The sequence below is a fragment of the Benincasa hispida genome, chromosome 1 (assembly GCF_027475165.1).
Source record: "Benincasa hispida cultivar pf3 chromosome 1, pf3_genome.v1.1, whole genome shotgun sequence".
In the NCBI taxonomy this organism is placed as follows: domain Eukaryota; kingdom Viridiplantae; phylum Streptophyta; class Magnoliopsida; order Cucurbitales; family Cucurbitaceae; genus Benincasa; species Benincasa hispida.
The window spans coordinates 71,791,803-71,806,187 of NC_143478.1; the positions used below are offsets into that span (position 1 = coordinate 71,791,803).

General features: G+C 30.4%; 1 protein-coding gene across 4 annotated transcripts; it reads left to right on the forward strand.

Moving 5' to 3' along the window:
* The first annotated feature begins 1,237 nt into the window (after positions 1-1,237).
* Positions 1,238-8,658, forward strand: LOC120070245 (RNA polymerase III subunit RPC82 family protein). 4 transcript variants are annotated; one of them, XM_039022133.2, is made up of 15 exons: positions 1,238-1,483; positions 1,822-1,931; positions 2,035-2,182; positions 2,551-2,675; positions 2,770-2,857; positions 3,794-3,945; positions 4,023-4,160; positions 4,229-4,333; positions 5,022-5,133; positions 6,007-6,135; positions 6,226-6,263; positions 6,598-6,690; positions 7,045-7,128; positions 7,697-7,846; positions 8,205-8,658. In XM_039022133.2, the coding sequence occupies exons 2-15, from the start codon at positions 1,860-1,862 to the stop codon at positions 8,337-8,339; spliced, it is 1,569 nt and encodes a 522-aa protein (XP_038878061.1). In that variant the 5' UTR covers positions 1,238-1,483; positions 1,822-1,859; the 3' UTR covers positions 8,340-8,658. The 4 variants fall into 4 exon arrangements, with proteins under 4 accessions (XP_038878061.1, XP_038878062.1, XP_038878064.1 ...); XM_039022134.2 differs by having other exon boundaries at positions 1,341-1,544; XM_039022136.2 differs by having other exon boundaries at positions 1,373-1,483; positions 2,035-2,115.
* The last annotated feature ends 5,727 nt before the right edge of the window (positions 8,659-14,385 follow it).

Consider the following 14,385-nt stretch of genomic DNA (forward strand, 5'->3'; position numbering starts at 1 on the left):
AACATTTATCCACAATGTGTCCCTTTATTCCACAGTTGGAACATATCGAACACTATCTATCTTTCCTTTTAGACTTATCAGGTTCGCTCTTTTTGTTTCCATCAGTACTTGCCATGAGGGTGATAGATTCAGTTGAAGAAGAATTCTGACCAATGGATCTCTATCTTTCTTCTTGAATTATCAGCGAAAAAACTTTGTTAATAGCCGACAAAGGATCAATTAAGAGAATTTGAGCTCAAATTTGATTGTATGATTCATTCAATCCCATAAGAAAGATCATGACAAATTTAGCATCAAGGAATTCAATAATTTTCTTCGAACTTCCACAATGACATTTATCAACAGGACGATATTCAACAAGATTTTGCTATATTGTAGCAATTTTAGCATAATATGTTTCAACAGAGGAATTACCTTGTATCGTTGTCACAAGATCTTTCCTCAACTGATAGACACGAGGGCCATCGGACTGAAGATATCTCCCAGATTTCTTTCTTATTTCCAGTGTATACAAGGCTTGCAACAATTTCTCTGGATACTGAATTAATGATCCAAAACATAATGACATCATTGTTACATTGCCAGATGGACATCAGCTTTCCTTCCATCGATGGTTTCTGAATTTTTCTAATGATAAATCCTAATTTGTTCTTACCAGAAAGTTCTAGACACATTGCTTTACTCCATGATGAGTAGTTGCTTGATCCAACAAGTGGTTGAGATATAAGATTAGTAGTCGAAACAATCGAATGATGTAGGAGATACGGATTCAATTGCACTTCCAGATCAATATTCATGAGAGGTGGAATCCTCGAATTTACAGGTGTTAAATCTTCTCCTGCAGACATGGCAAGGATGAGTTCTCAAACAGGGACGATCTAAAAGTGTGTCAAAAGGTGATAAATCGAAGAGTGATTCAATGTGAAAAAAAATTCGTTCTGATACCTTATTACCACATTGAATAAAACAAGAAGATCATTTTCTTCATTGATTGATTGATAAATACAATGAACTCTGTTCTTTATATACCAAGCAAGCAGAGAACAGAGTGATGAAGAGAAAAGAAAATGAGCTCAACAAACTGGATCCCAACAAACTAACAGACTATAAAATGGAAAAACTAACTGAATTTATTTTTATTTTCTTAATATTTAATAAATAATTTAGAAGATTGAATTCGATCTAGAATGATCACTTATGTAGGCTTTAATTAATTAATTATTATTTTTATTTAGACAGTCAAACATTGTTTAGCAATGTAATTTGTAATTGGAATTTGAGGCAATGAACAATTAATTTTGCTCCTTTTGAAAAACCCTAATCTCTTGCTAAGCAGGAAAAAAAAAAAAAAAAAACCCCCAAAATTAGCACTGTTTTCTTCCCCCTCTCTCACGCGCGGCTACTCTTTGAAACGCTGAAACATTGGCGACGGCGACGGCGACGGCGTTGGCGTTCATCTCTGCACGGACGGGCGGCAGCTCCTGTAATATTCCTTCTTTTTGAAATCCTCATCGACGGCCACGATTTCTGAAATATCTCTCTGTGTAGGCTTGTTGAGAAACTTTGTTCCGTTGTTTTGTACTTTTTCTTGAGGAAACAAACTGCTTCTTTTTTACATTGTTGCTTGAGGAAAAAAATGTGAGTTGTTCGTTGTTCTAAGATATTTGGTTGATACTTTGTTTGTGACCTTGCTCACATTGGTTTGCCAGTGCGAGACATGGCGAGAGCGCAAAAGTCTCCAAGGGTCAATTATCGTTTTATTGTATTTTTGTTATTTTTATTTTGGAATACTAAACTATAAATTCTTGGTTGGTAATTAAGGATGTCATAGATGCACAACAAGCTTAAAGAAGGCAATCATGGTGATGACTCAGTATGGCATCAAATATGCTGTTCACATTATCACTGCACACTTCGGAAATCTCGTCGCTGTATGCTTTTCTTATTTAATCTTTGCTTCAGAAATTATCAGCCTCTTCTTCTTCTTCTTCTTCGTGTTATCGTTGTTTAATAGTATTGTTTGTGCGTTGACAGAAAGTGTGCGAAACCCTGCTCCGAAGGGGACCTCTGACGTTGAGACTTCTTATACGATTCACAGAACTTACCTCATCACAGGTCAACAACTCTCTTCTTATTCTCATCCAACATAATTGCGTCCAAGCCTTCACTGCAGTGACAGAAGGTAGAGAGTTTTGTGTCTTTGTATTTTTTGGTAAAGCTAATCAAAGCCTCCTTTATTATTGACAAAAATCACTCACGGGCTGAAAGAGCAACCCTTTTATCTTAAATTGAATCTGGACTTTAGAATTGAGTTCCATATAACTGGGTTTATAGATAGTGTTTTGAAAGAATTTATTTAAGCTTAGCAACTCAGTCTAAGCCTATTCCTTTTTTTAAATTTATTAGCTTGATAGGAAGCTATTATATGGAATCACATCGACAACATTATTGGATAAATGGGGTTTTGAAAAGGTAGTTATATTCTCGGAAAGCACACCACTTGTGTACAGATTGAGATTCTTATCATTGTTTTTGTAATTGCTTATATAGGTGAGTTTGGAGATGCACCCAAGGCTGATACACAATACTTGGCTTTGTTTAGTAATGTACTTCATCGTATGAGATTTTCCAAATTCCTGGCTATTGCTTCGGAAAAGCTCAGGAAAGATAAAGATGTTAGTTCATTTACTCATTATGGAAAAATGTCTTATCGAGAGTTTTCAGCTTCAAGTTAATTTATTTTCTCAACTTATGTTTCTGATTTTGTAGTGTGAAGAACTTCTCGAGGGTCTGCTGCAGAATGGTAGGCTTTCAATGGAACAAATGGTTGAAAGAGCACAGTCAAGTAAACATGCAGGCAAGTTTGTTACCAGGTTTTTTTATTTGCATGTTATTATTTTCTTCCATCTGCAGTATTATTTTTTTAGACTTATAGAACAGATCCTGTTCAAGTAAGGTCGTTCTATCTGCTTTATTATTTAATATGCTACTTTCTTTCAGTATTATTTAGATGGATAGATCCCAGAGATCATATTCTTTATAATTCACGTTAGTCCCAATATCAAATTTTATTACTCAGGCAAGAAGATCATTTCTTTGAACAAGTGGAATTACTAAGGAGGGGGAAGAATGTCAAAGCTTTTCTCTAACTACTCTATTTCTCTAATTCTAGCTAATTGGCAATCTTTTCACCCCTTACCTCCATTGGGGTTTCATTTATCAATTAAATTTCTATTTGTTTCACAAGAAAAGAATAATTGTTTTTCTTTCATCTTCATCTTGTTTAGAAGAGTAAAATTGTGACACACAACTGGATATAAATGCCAGAGATTATTCATAAACATTCAAAGGAAGTTTCATACAATCCAAACATTTGAGAGGTCCGGACTCTCCCTACACAAAACCAAAACAATAAGATAGTTTTTCCCTTATGTAACTACTTTACTTAAATACTAATCCATATACCATACACAACATAATTCCTAATAACTGTCCAGACCCAACATGAGAGAAACCAACTCTCTGGCATAACTCTTCTAATCTCATTCAACTTCCTTCGAGATTGATTTTGTTGCTTTTCTTCCTTCCTGAATAAATATAAAGGATAGGTGGTGTTGTAGGAGGTGTATCAAATTGGTGTTTGTTTCCTAAAAGCTAAAACTGTGATACATTTTGCTGAACTTACTCGACAAGAACATTAATGAAGAAATTAACATAATTTAGAAGGCGGCTCTTGCACTGAGAAAGTATTTGCAAATGTTTGGTTTCTGAAGTATTGTTTCTGCATTTTTAGGAAACCGTCCAATTCCAGATATTGTACATGACAGTCTATTTAAACTATTAAATGCCCATTTTGTTGAACGTTGTCCGGCCCCTGAACCAAGTCTTTCACCCAAAGTTGAGGAACAGCCTCCTCCTAAAAAAAGAGGTGCTAAGGCTGCCAAGGTAACTGCATGTCTGAAACTTTAAGTGCAATATGGTGCCAACTATTACCTTTGAGTCATTAAATGGATTCGTTACAGATATCTGAGGTGCCAGAGACCTTAGAACAACGTGTTGTAGAATCAGCACGTCCAATGGAAGTTCTAAGATTTTCAATGGGTGATACCAACACAGAGGCTGAAAAGAGTGAACATTATTCACAAATTTCTGGACAGAAGGTATGAGAATGTTGTATCAAATTACCAGGTTGCAACACATGTAGTACTTGCTCATAATTTTTCTGCAGCGCAAGCACGATGATCTGGAGATGGTACAAGATTCTGGAGATGCAGATAGTGTTATTCTTTGGCGTGCCAACTTTGATGAGTTTATAAGATGTCTTAGACATAAGGTTAGTATTATTTTATGTTTTATACTTGGGAATTTTTTATACCTTCTAATGAGGTGATATGAAATACACTATACAGGGAATGCCACACCCCCTTTACTTGCATCCACAATAATGATGGGAAAGATAATCGGGCATGACAAACATGAGCAATTTACTCACTTGAACCTATTGATGGAGCAACTTTTTCAGGGATATTGATATTATTATTCTAATTTTATAATATATATAAATCAAAAAAAAAAAAAGAGAGAGAGAAGCACAACCAAAAACGTTAGGAGTGACCTATGGGGACCCCCCTGGCCTACGGAGGAGGAATCAAACAGAAACCCCTGATCTAAAAAAACGAGGACAGAAGAATATTACAATAGGATTTGTGTAAAGCACTCTATTTTTGGACTTTGTATACTGAATGTGGTCACAAGTTGGTGGTTGATACTTGGTAATTTTATGCAAGAACGAGAGAGACAGTATTTAAAATCACAAGTTTTATTATTGACTTATTCAAAATCAAAATATCTCGTTTTGCATTTTGTTTAGCTGCATGTGGGTTATAATTGGCCGCCATGTTGTCCTTCACTTTTATGTTTTTTTCCTTTTGATTAACTCCTTTTCATTGTGCTAGTTTTGGAAATGTACTTGATATCTACATTTAAGTAGTAATTGGATCAATATCTTTATATGTCTCTAGGCTTGCATTGAACATGTCAGATCACAGTTTGATGACGGAGTGGTAAATGTCTTGAGTGCCATTTTGGAGGCTACTCGAAGTTCTGAAAAAATCGTGAAAACAGAGATAACAGGTACAATCTAATGCTTTTGTAGATTCCTCAAGGAGTTTAATCATGCAAGTGTTTGAACTTGACGCACATTCATCGCATAGTCACAAACCCCTTTTTTCTTTACCTGTTGGGTCTAGAATTTAAGGAATTGTTTGGGCACTCTTTTGAAGACCACTTTCTACTTTTAAAAATAAAAATATTAGTGAAAACTTGTTGGCTTAATGGCTTTATACAAGTTGTTTTCTAATGTTTTCTTTTAGTTTGTTTTTAAAGGTGACTTGATTCCTCGAACAGCCGAAATTATTTTTTTTTCTAAAACTATTGTCTTGTAAATGATGACTAAGTGCAGAATAAGCTTAATCTTTAAAAACATTCTCCTTACAATTCTAAAATTCAAGGCAGAAAGCCGTTTTTTCAGAATCTTTTTCAGGACTTATGTTTGAACTTTTCCCCTCTTGGCATTAAGTCATTTACTTCATTGTGGAAAATAATGACCTTTACAAAGCCTACCATAGTTGGTAAAGCAAAGTGAGGATCTCTAGGCACTTTATCGGTATCATTAACCAGCAAACACATTATCTTTTGTGCTATTTTGATTTTGCTATATATATATATATTCTTCCATCCACCTCTTTTACATAGTGTTTCTCTGTTTTGTATACTGAGTAGTAGTTTCTTGGCTTCTTTTATCTAGACTTTTTATCTTGTTACTCTCTAGTGGAGGTGTTTTGGATGCATGGTTCATACATTTTGTAAAAACTAAATCGTGAAAGATAGGGCTCAAGAAATATAATAACACGATTCATGATTTGGAAACTACTGTAGAAATGTCTTTTCCTTTATCACCTATATACACTTTTTTATGTCCTGTGTTAACGTTTCAATTGTTTGCAGTTCCTTTATCATTGGATAACATTTACGAGGAGGTAATGAAGAATGAAGTCGGACGGAGTATGACCTTAGATCGGGTTGAAGCTTCCCTCTCCTCATTGGGTTGTCCGGGGATGGATGATTATCAAATTAGTATGTTCATCCGCTGTTGATTTCCCAATGTGTTTATTTTTCACACTTCTGAATGAGTTTCAGCTTTCCTAAAACCATTTGCTTGCACAGATTTAAGGAAGATCATCGAACAAGCTCAAATTGATGAGGTCTCTCCCTCCCTTTCGTTCATCTAGTGAAAAGTACACCTTTGTTCTCTGAGACTTGAGAACTGTCATTTTTTGGCTAATAAATTCATGTATATATATAAAAACACTATGATTGAGTAAAAATGAAATAATACACGAACATCAGAAAAAGCCAACCCACCAAAAAGGGAACCCAATTATGAGTAGGGGTTCTAGTTTACAAAATAGATCCTATAGAATAATTACAAAAGGCATTTTTTCTAGTTTGCTGGGGAGCACGATTCTTCTCTGATCCGTTGCACTTGCAGAGATTGATTAATTTATAGCCAACTAACTTGAATTCTCTTCATTACAGGTTGAATCCATTGTTTTGAAAAGATACGGAAGGGATGCTTACAGAATGTTCAGATTTCTGTCAAAAACTGGTGGCTTGGTTGAGACAGAAAAGGTAAGGAGTTTTCTGTCGCTTACATTCAAGGCTGTCCAACTACCAGAAAAAACACGTATGCATTTGCAATGTACCTTTCATTTTATCTTGAAATATATATAATTTACCCGTGAATTCAACTAAAATACATAATTTTGCTGTTGATTTTAAAATTAAAACTTGAACAAAAAATTGAGTAAAAAACTAATAATATAATGGGTTGGCCTTACATCCGTACGATTAGTTGTCTTGTTGTTTCAATCTAGTGAAGATTACTAGGAATTGTTATTTTTTATTCTTAGTATTTTGAAACTGGCCATTTGTGATTTTGTTTTTTGATTAATTATTTTACAGATTCCATTTCTATTTCTGTAGATTTCCGATAGTTCATTTGTTGATAAGAATGAGGCGCCTAAAATCTTATATAGGTTGTGGAAGGACGAGTACCTATACATGGAGGTAAAAACATATTTGCTCCGTATGCATGTGCCTTTTTTTTTTTTAAAGTGCATGCATGTGTTTTTGCATTCAATTTCATATATTTACATGTCATGAAGTAAGGATAATACAATACTCTTCTTTTCTTCCAAAGAGAAGCACGACATTTTTCATTGATAGAATTGAAAAACATAAAGGTGTAACCCTGGAGGAAGCAAAAATACCATACTGGCTTGCGTGTTTGAGTCTGATAGCATTGGACATATTGGTTTTCACTATATTAATTAAATACTTAAGATAATTGTGTGTAATCAGACATGGATGTAACTTGATAAAACATTAAAAAGATAGTTAATGTTTAATCAGGTAACATAATGTTTTCTTTTCAGAATTGGCTGTAGTTTTATTAGCAATTCTGCCCATATTTGATTTGAATTTTCTTTATAGCTTGTCTTTGTTTCTTCATTTCTGTGCATCATCTTGGGCCTACAACGGCTAGCCATGTCTTTTACCACTTGAATGATTTACATTGTTAATCTTTGGGGGGCATTTTGGGCATCATAGTAAAACAATTTTATCTTTGTTGCAGAAAGTAGCTCTAACAGTACCTAGACACTCCTTATGCTTGTTGTGGAGAGTAGACAGATATAATTTGTGGGAACATGTTCTGGATGAGATGTATCATGCTTCATTGAACTTGCAGTTACGACAGGCTTACGAGATGGAAGAAAACAAAGAGGTTAATGTTCACAGCATTCACTTAATTCATAATATGCGATTTTAAGGACATTAGGTTCTTTCAGACTTGCTTGCCAACTTTTGTCAGTAATGTCTATAAACCAGCTTTGTCGTTGAATGACAGGATACTTCTGGGTGAACTAGAGTCAAACCTGTTTTGTATAATCACCCCTTGTCGTTTGTCAAAGCTTGATTAATTTTGGCTTTTGCCTGTGCCCTACTTTAAACAATAGTATTGCCGTATTGGAATGAAGATCTCATTCTGCTGACTATTCCTTCCATGCCTTCTCACTGTGTGTATGTGTGTATGTGTGGAAAAGTTCAAATACTGACTTCTTGCTGTGGCAACTATTTTCCAGCTTCTGAGTCTTCCACCAGATAATCGCAACGAGCCACTCATGAAAAGATTTGATCGTTTGAAGAAAGTCAGAGGACTCCTGCAGTCGTCACTGCTGAAGCTCGACGACGCGCTAATGCTTTTCCATGACTTCTAAATGAAGAATTCAGATTAGTGGCTCATTGAGGAGTGTGAATGGAGGAAGCTTCTGTTGTGGTTAGCAGTGTTGTCTTCCTTTAAGGAATTTCATTGTCCTTATAAATGTAGTTTGATTGAGGATAATTATGGAGTATGGTTATGGCTTTTCCTAGTGTACTTTTTAATTATTGTTATATTTTAGGTACCACATCATTTGAGGCTTTTCTATCACAATAGAACTTAGGTTTTAGTTTTTGGGATTTACTTGGAGGTATTTTTTCCGCATAATGGTTTGTACATTTGATATTTTCTATTTGAATGGAAAGAAAATTATATTATTTGCTTCCTAAAAAACATAGTTTAATATTATTTGCAACTGACTAATAACTAAAATCATACCGTTGTAATGTTTATTTAGTTAATAGTTTACTCTTACATGCCTTGGCCAATCCATTGGAAAATGTTAGAGGTTCAAATATGGTTTGCCACCTAATAGAGTGCAAGTAAGTAATGCTATAGATATTCTTAAATTAAAAAAAAAAAAAAAAAGAAATCCTCTAACATTAGACTAATTTGACTGGTGTCTAGAGAGAGAAATACAACCTCTATTGATGTTTCCATTAATGTTGTGCCTCGACTCTTTCAATTATTTAAAATTATATTAGATATATAACATAGGTAATTTAACTTATAGATGAGTTCTTTTGTAATTCAATATAAAAATATTTTTGTGGGGCTCAATGTATATATGGGTTTTTTTTTTTTTTTGGGGGGGGGGGGGGTCGTCATATAAAATATTGGACAATTTATTGTTTTGTCCACATTTTTTTAACTTTATTCTTCTATGATCTTTTTAAAGGTTGTTAAGCCAATTTATTTATAAATATAATAAAATGTCACTGTTTATCCGTGATAGATTGTATAGACTATGATAGACATCTATCGCAGTCTACCTTGATATATGTATCGTGATTTATCACTAATAGATAGTAACATTTTGTTATATTTGTAAATATTTTCAATAGTTTTAATATTTAAAATAATTAAACATTTTAAAAAAAACTATGAGAAATAAATAATGTCTTAAGGAAGAAATGTTTATTTTTCAAAAAAAAAAAAAAAGAATAAGAAGTAGAAGTGGAAATCTTTTTAAAAAATTATGTGCTGTATAATGGTATATTTGGCAATTGGTTTGGCTTTAATGATTTTATACTTTGTATAGCAAAATTTTGTCTTATTTCTTTTTTACTTATATAATATTAAAAAAAATAATTTTAAGAAAAAAAAAGTATACTTTTTAAATACCTCAAAAAATAAATTGAAATATATGGTGAATAAAAATCCCCACCTTATAAGTTGTGGTTGTTGAAGCAGCTTGTCATTTTCTTGGTCCAAACTATGAAATGGACAGCCTTCATAGTTTTGGGGTTACATAATTTTTTTTCCTTTCTAATTTAGAGAGCAACTTGAGGTTGAGGGTAAGGCCAGCCAAAGACAGTCATATATTGTCTATCTTTCCATGACACAATAATACAATCACAAGTCTTGAAAAGGCATCAATGCTATTCTCCTTCAATGCTCTCATTTCTTTTCATATATCTTCACATTTTCATGGTAAATTTCTTTCTATCATATTCATACCTCTTTATTTGATTACATTTTTTCACATGCTTGCTAACTACTTTCATTCTAGCTACTCACTATTCTTTGCTCAACATTTGTGTCACTAATAGAGTCATAGGAATATGATATTATACGTTGTTGACATAAGTCATATCTAAAGCTTTATATCAAAGTTGATACAAGTTTGTTTAATAAAAAGTAGCACACATTCACACACATGTAATGATTTTGATCCTAAAGTTGAGGCATTTTTGACTCGTCATAGATCCATGGTTGATCATGGGATGTGACAAAGTAAAAGGAGAGATGAGATTAATCTTCAACGAATATATGAATTCTTTTTCAAATGCAATCACAAATAATATAGTTTTTTTAATTCACTTATTATTGAGGTGGAAGAATGGACCATTAACCTCTAAGATGATAATTAGTGTCTTATCCACTAAGCTACGTTTGAATCGACCACAAATCATGTAATTTGATTTATTATATTATTTATATTACTTTTTTTTAAAAAAAAAAACTTTCGCCCCCTTTCTTTTTAGGTTTTTTTTTTTATTGATACTTTTTCTTCTCTTGATTTTTTTTAGTTAAATAATGTCTAAAATAAGGAATTGAACTTTTAATCTCTTGGTTGAGAGCATGTATCGTTAATCAGTTGGGTTATGCTTATATTATATTCATGAGGATTTATAATTCACTAGTATATGTTTATTCCATAATTTAGGGTGATCACTCATTAGTAGTTCACTAAAATTAATGTGTTACCATTTTAGTGGGTCACACTAAATCACTCTCTTATATTAAAATCAATCACTAATTTATCAATTCATTAAAACTAACACGTCATTGATTTTCTTTTTTTTTAGTACAACAACAATTATAGATGAAGATCCAGCAATTAATCTTTAAGCCTTAATGTTATTTATACTCCAACTCTTTTAATTCTAAAATAAAAATGACATATCATAATTTTTTTTTAAACTAAAATTAAAATGAGCTAAAACCAATCTTTCAATTTAGATTTTTTTTTTTTAAAAAAAAAAAACCTAAAATTAACTCTAGTATTAATTTTCTTGAAAATGGACCCTCATTAATTAGGTTAATTTTATGGTTCATTTTTTTCACTTTTGATTTACACTCAACTAGAATAGATATATATTTAAGTAGAGACATAATCATATTCATCACTTTCTCCTACTATTTATAGTAATATTTGTTTAAATAAAAGCTATACCAGCAAGAATGTAATTAGTGAAAATATGACAGGATTTAGATCTTAATAAATAACTTAAATTAAGTAGAGTTTGCAAAATTGAGTTGAACATATAGAAAAATATCATAAATGTTTTTACTAATTATATCAATAAATTGGGAGGAGGTACAAAAGTCAAACTTGAAATAAATTAATATAAAAATAGACCAACACCTCATCACACAAATCTATGAGGCAATTGCACTTTTAAAACATACTCAAAAACTCCTGAAATTAAATAATAATAATAATAAAGAAATGCATATATAAAAATGCTAAATTTTTAATTAACCTTAATAACAATTGGTCTCCACAAATTGGGACATATAAATCCTTTTTCATCCTTCCTCACATGTACTACATAGTGTTTCTTTATATATTCAAAACTATACATATATAAAAAAAAAAAATACCTCCTTTAATAATCATTTGATTTTTGAAAATAAAAACTAAAGTAAGTTTTGAAACCTAGAAAAAATAGACTCCATTTAGTGACCACTTGAGCCCCGTTTGATAACCACTTGATTTTTTATTTTTTGTTATTGAAAATTAAGCTATAGACATTATTTTCACCTCTAAATTTTTTTTATTTGTTATCTATTTCTTACCAATGATTTAAAAAATAAGCCAAATTTTGAAAACTAAAAAAAGTAGTTTTTAAAAACTTATTTTTATTTTTGGAATTTAACTAATAAGTCAATCATTGTACTTAAGAAATATGCAAATCATTGTAAGAAATTGGGAGATAATGAGTTCAATTTTCAAAAACAAAAAATGAAAAATGAAATGGTTTCCAAATAGGATCATTGACTTTTTGTTTTTAGTTTTTGAAAAGATGCTATTTCAACCTACAAAATTCTATGTTTTGTTTTTCATTTTATTATAATTATTTTTAAAAACCAAGTTAAAATAAAGAAATATTAAAAAATAATTTAACTAAGAATTCAAATGTTTTAAAAAAAATATGATAACCGTAGTACTGATTTTAGAAGAAAATTAGCAAAAAATTCGACAAAAGAAAACTAAAAACAAAATTGCCATAAAATGAGATCGTAGTTTTTAGAAACTTGTTTTAAGTTGTAAATCATGGTAAATAAGTTGTAAGAAAACAAATATAATTTTAAAAAACTAAAAACTAAAAACCAAATAATTATCTGGTTAGATCTTAATAAGAATTATATAGAGATTTGAACCGAAGAAGTACACAATAATTACTACTCAACTATACTTACTTTTATATTATGTTTACTTTATATATATCCTAAGCAATTCCTTTTATTTATGTTGTGGCTTTTAAAGAGCATTTCCACTCATGGGCTAAGCTCATAGCAGTTAAGTTTAAAAAATAAAGCTTGTATTATTTGATCCCACATGAATTTTATATCATCATATACTAATTTTTAAGATAAAAACAAATTTATATTCATAAACTTAACTCTAAATTAATAGTTATATACTTTATTAATAAATCACTTTTAGACTTTCTAGTAGAATTTTATATTTTATTTTAAAACTATTAATGCATATATGAGTCATTTTGAGTGGTGGCTCTCATTTATTGAAAATCATTTATGTTAATATATTAAATTTATTTATTTAGTTTTTAATGAAAGGCATTTATGTTAATATATTCAATTTTGAAATGGAAATTTCCATTTTAAAATTTATAAAAAGGTGTTACATGGATGGGAAAAATAATGTGAGATGTTCCTATTTGTTTGTAATTTGGAAGGATTTTAATAAATCCCTATGATTTATCATAGCAAATTAGTGAAGTGATCTCTAGTAATTAAGCTATATATGCAATGTTAATAATAACCTCTCTCTCATCACTTTGTAGTTATGTTTAATTGTCTATCTAAATTGCTTGAGAGAGTTTTGATTATATGAGAAAAATATTCATTTTAAAAGAGTGTTGTATTTGGACATGTTTGAATTACTACAGAAAAAAAATGTTTTTAAGAAAAATTATTTTTATTATTATTTTTTTTTTTTATAAAGACGGTTTAAAATACACTTTCAGAATAGTGTTTTAAAATCTATTTATAGTGGTCGTTAAATGTTTTTCAAAATGACTTATTTTCAAAATTAAACACTTGAAAAGTTTAACCGAGTACACAATTTGTGTTGACTATTGGTGATTAAAAAAAATTAATTTACACCCATAAACTTAGTTGTATCGATTTAAACCATTAAACTAATAATTGTATTAATTTAAATATTATGAACTTTCAAGAGTGTATCAATTAACACTCTCTCTCAGACTTAGTTAAAAAAATTTCGAGCAAGTGAATCAATTTAGACCCTTCATTAAGATTATATTTGAACACCGTTCATGTATTCAATTCTTATACGTTGTAGGCTTCTTCAAATATCATGTTAATAAAATGGATAATTAGAATTAATACATGTAAATTTTTTAAATAAAATATTAATTGAAAGTCTAAATTGATTTGTTTATAAAAATTTAGAGATTAAATCAATAAAATTATAAGTCTGGCATTAAGAAATAGATAAAACTTTGAATTTCGTGTCTAAAATATCTCTAAACTTTAAATGGTCGTTTTCAAATACAGAAAGTAACTGACAATGATATTTTTCTATATTTTCAATATTTTTTTTTCATTTAAGACAACTATGTATTTACATATTTCTTAATTTTTAATTTTAAGTTTTTGCATCCTAAAATGTATAGTAAGTTTCAGGACTTTTAATTTTGTATTTGATATATAGATTCTTAACCTATTAAAAAATTTTAAAAATTAATTAATCAATTATATATAAAATTCAACTTTATAACTAATAAACTAATAAGTCCTCAAAACTTTTAATTTTGCGTATCTAATAGGTTAGTAAACTTTTAAATAAATAATAAATATTTCAATTATCTATACAAAATGTACAGTTTTTTAAAATTCGTAGATTTATTGAATACAAAATTAGAAAGATTTATTAAATATCTTTGCGCGGGAATGACGCAGCTAGTGAGATACTAACCGAGGCATATCTATTGCGGGTTGAAAAGATTTATTAAGTACTATATAAAGTTTATAGACAAATAGGCATAAACTTAGAATTTGAAAAACTAAGACCTGTTTAGTAATCATTTTGTTTTTGAAAATTAAGTCAATGGATACTACTTCCACTTTCGAATTTCTTTCCTTATTATCTACTTTTCACTAATGGT

Bases quoted from the DNA above. Each gene is read 5' to 3' on its own strand.
- LOC120070245 (XM_039022133.2), top strand. From the start codon at position 1,860: ATGGTGATGACTCAGTATGGCATCAAATATGCTGTTCACATTATCACT. The intron at 2,676-2,769 runs GTTAGTTCATTT...CTGATTTTGTAG, and splicing joins AGCTCAGGAAAGATAAAGAT to TGTGAAGAACTTCTCGAGGG. The intron at 4,334-5,021 runs GTTAGTATTATT...ATATGTCTCTAG, and splicing joins TAAGATGTCTTAGACATAAG to GCTTGCATTGAACATGTCAG.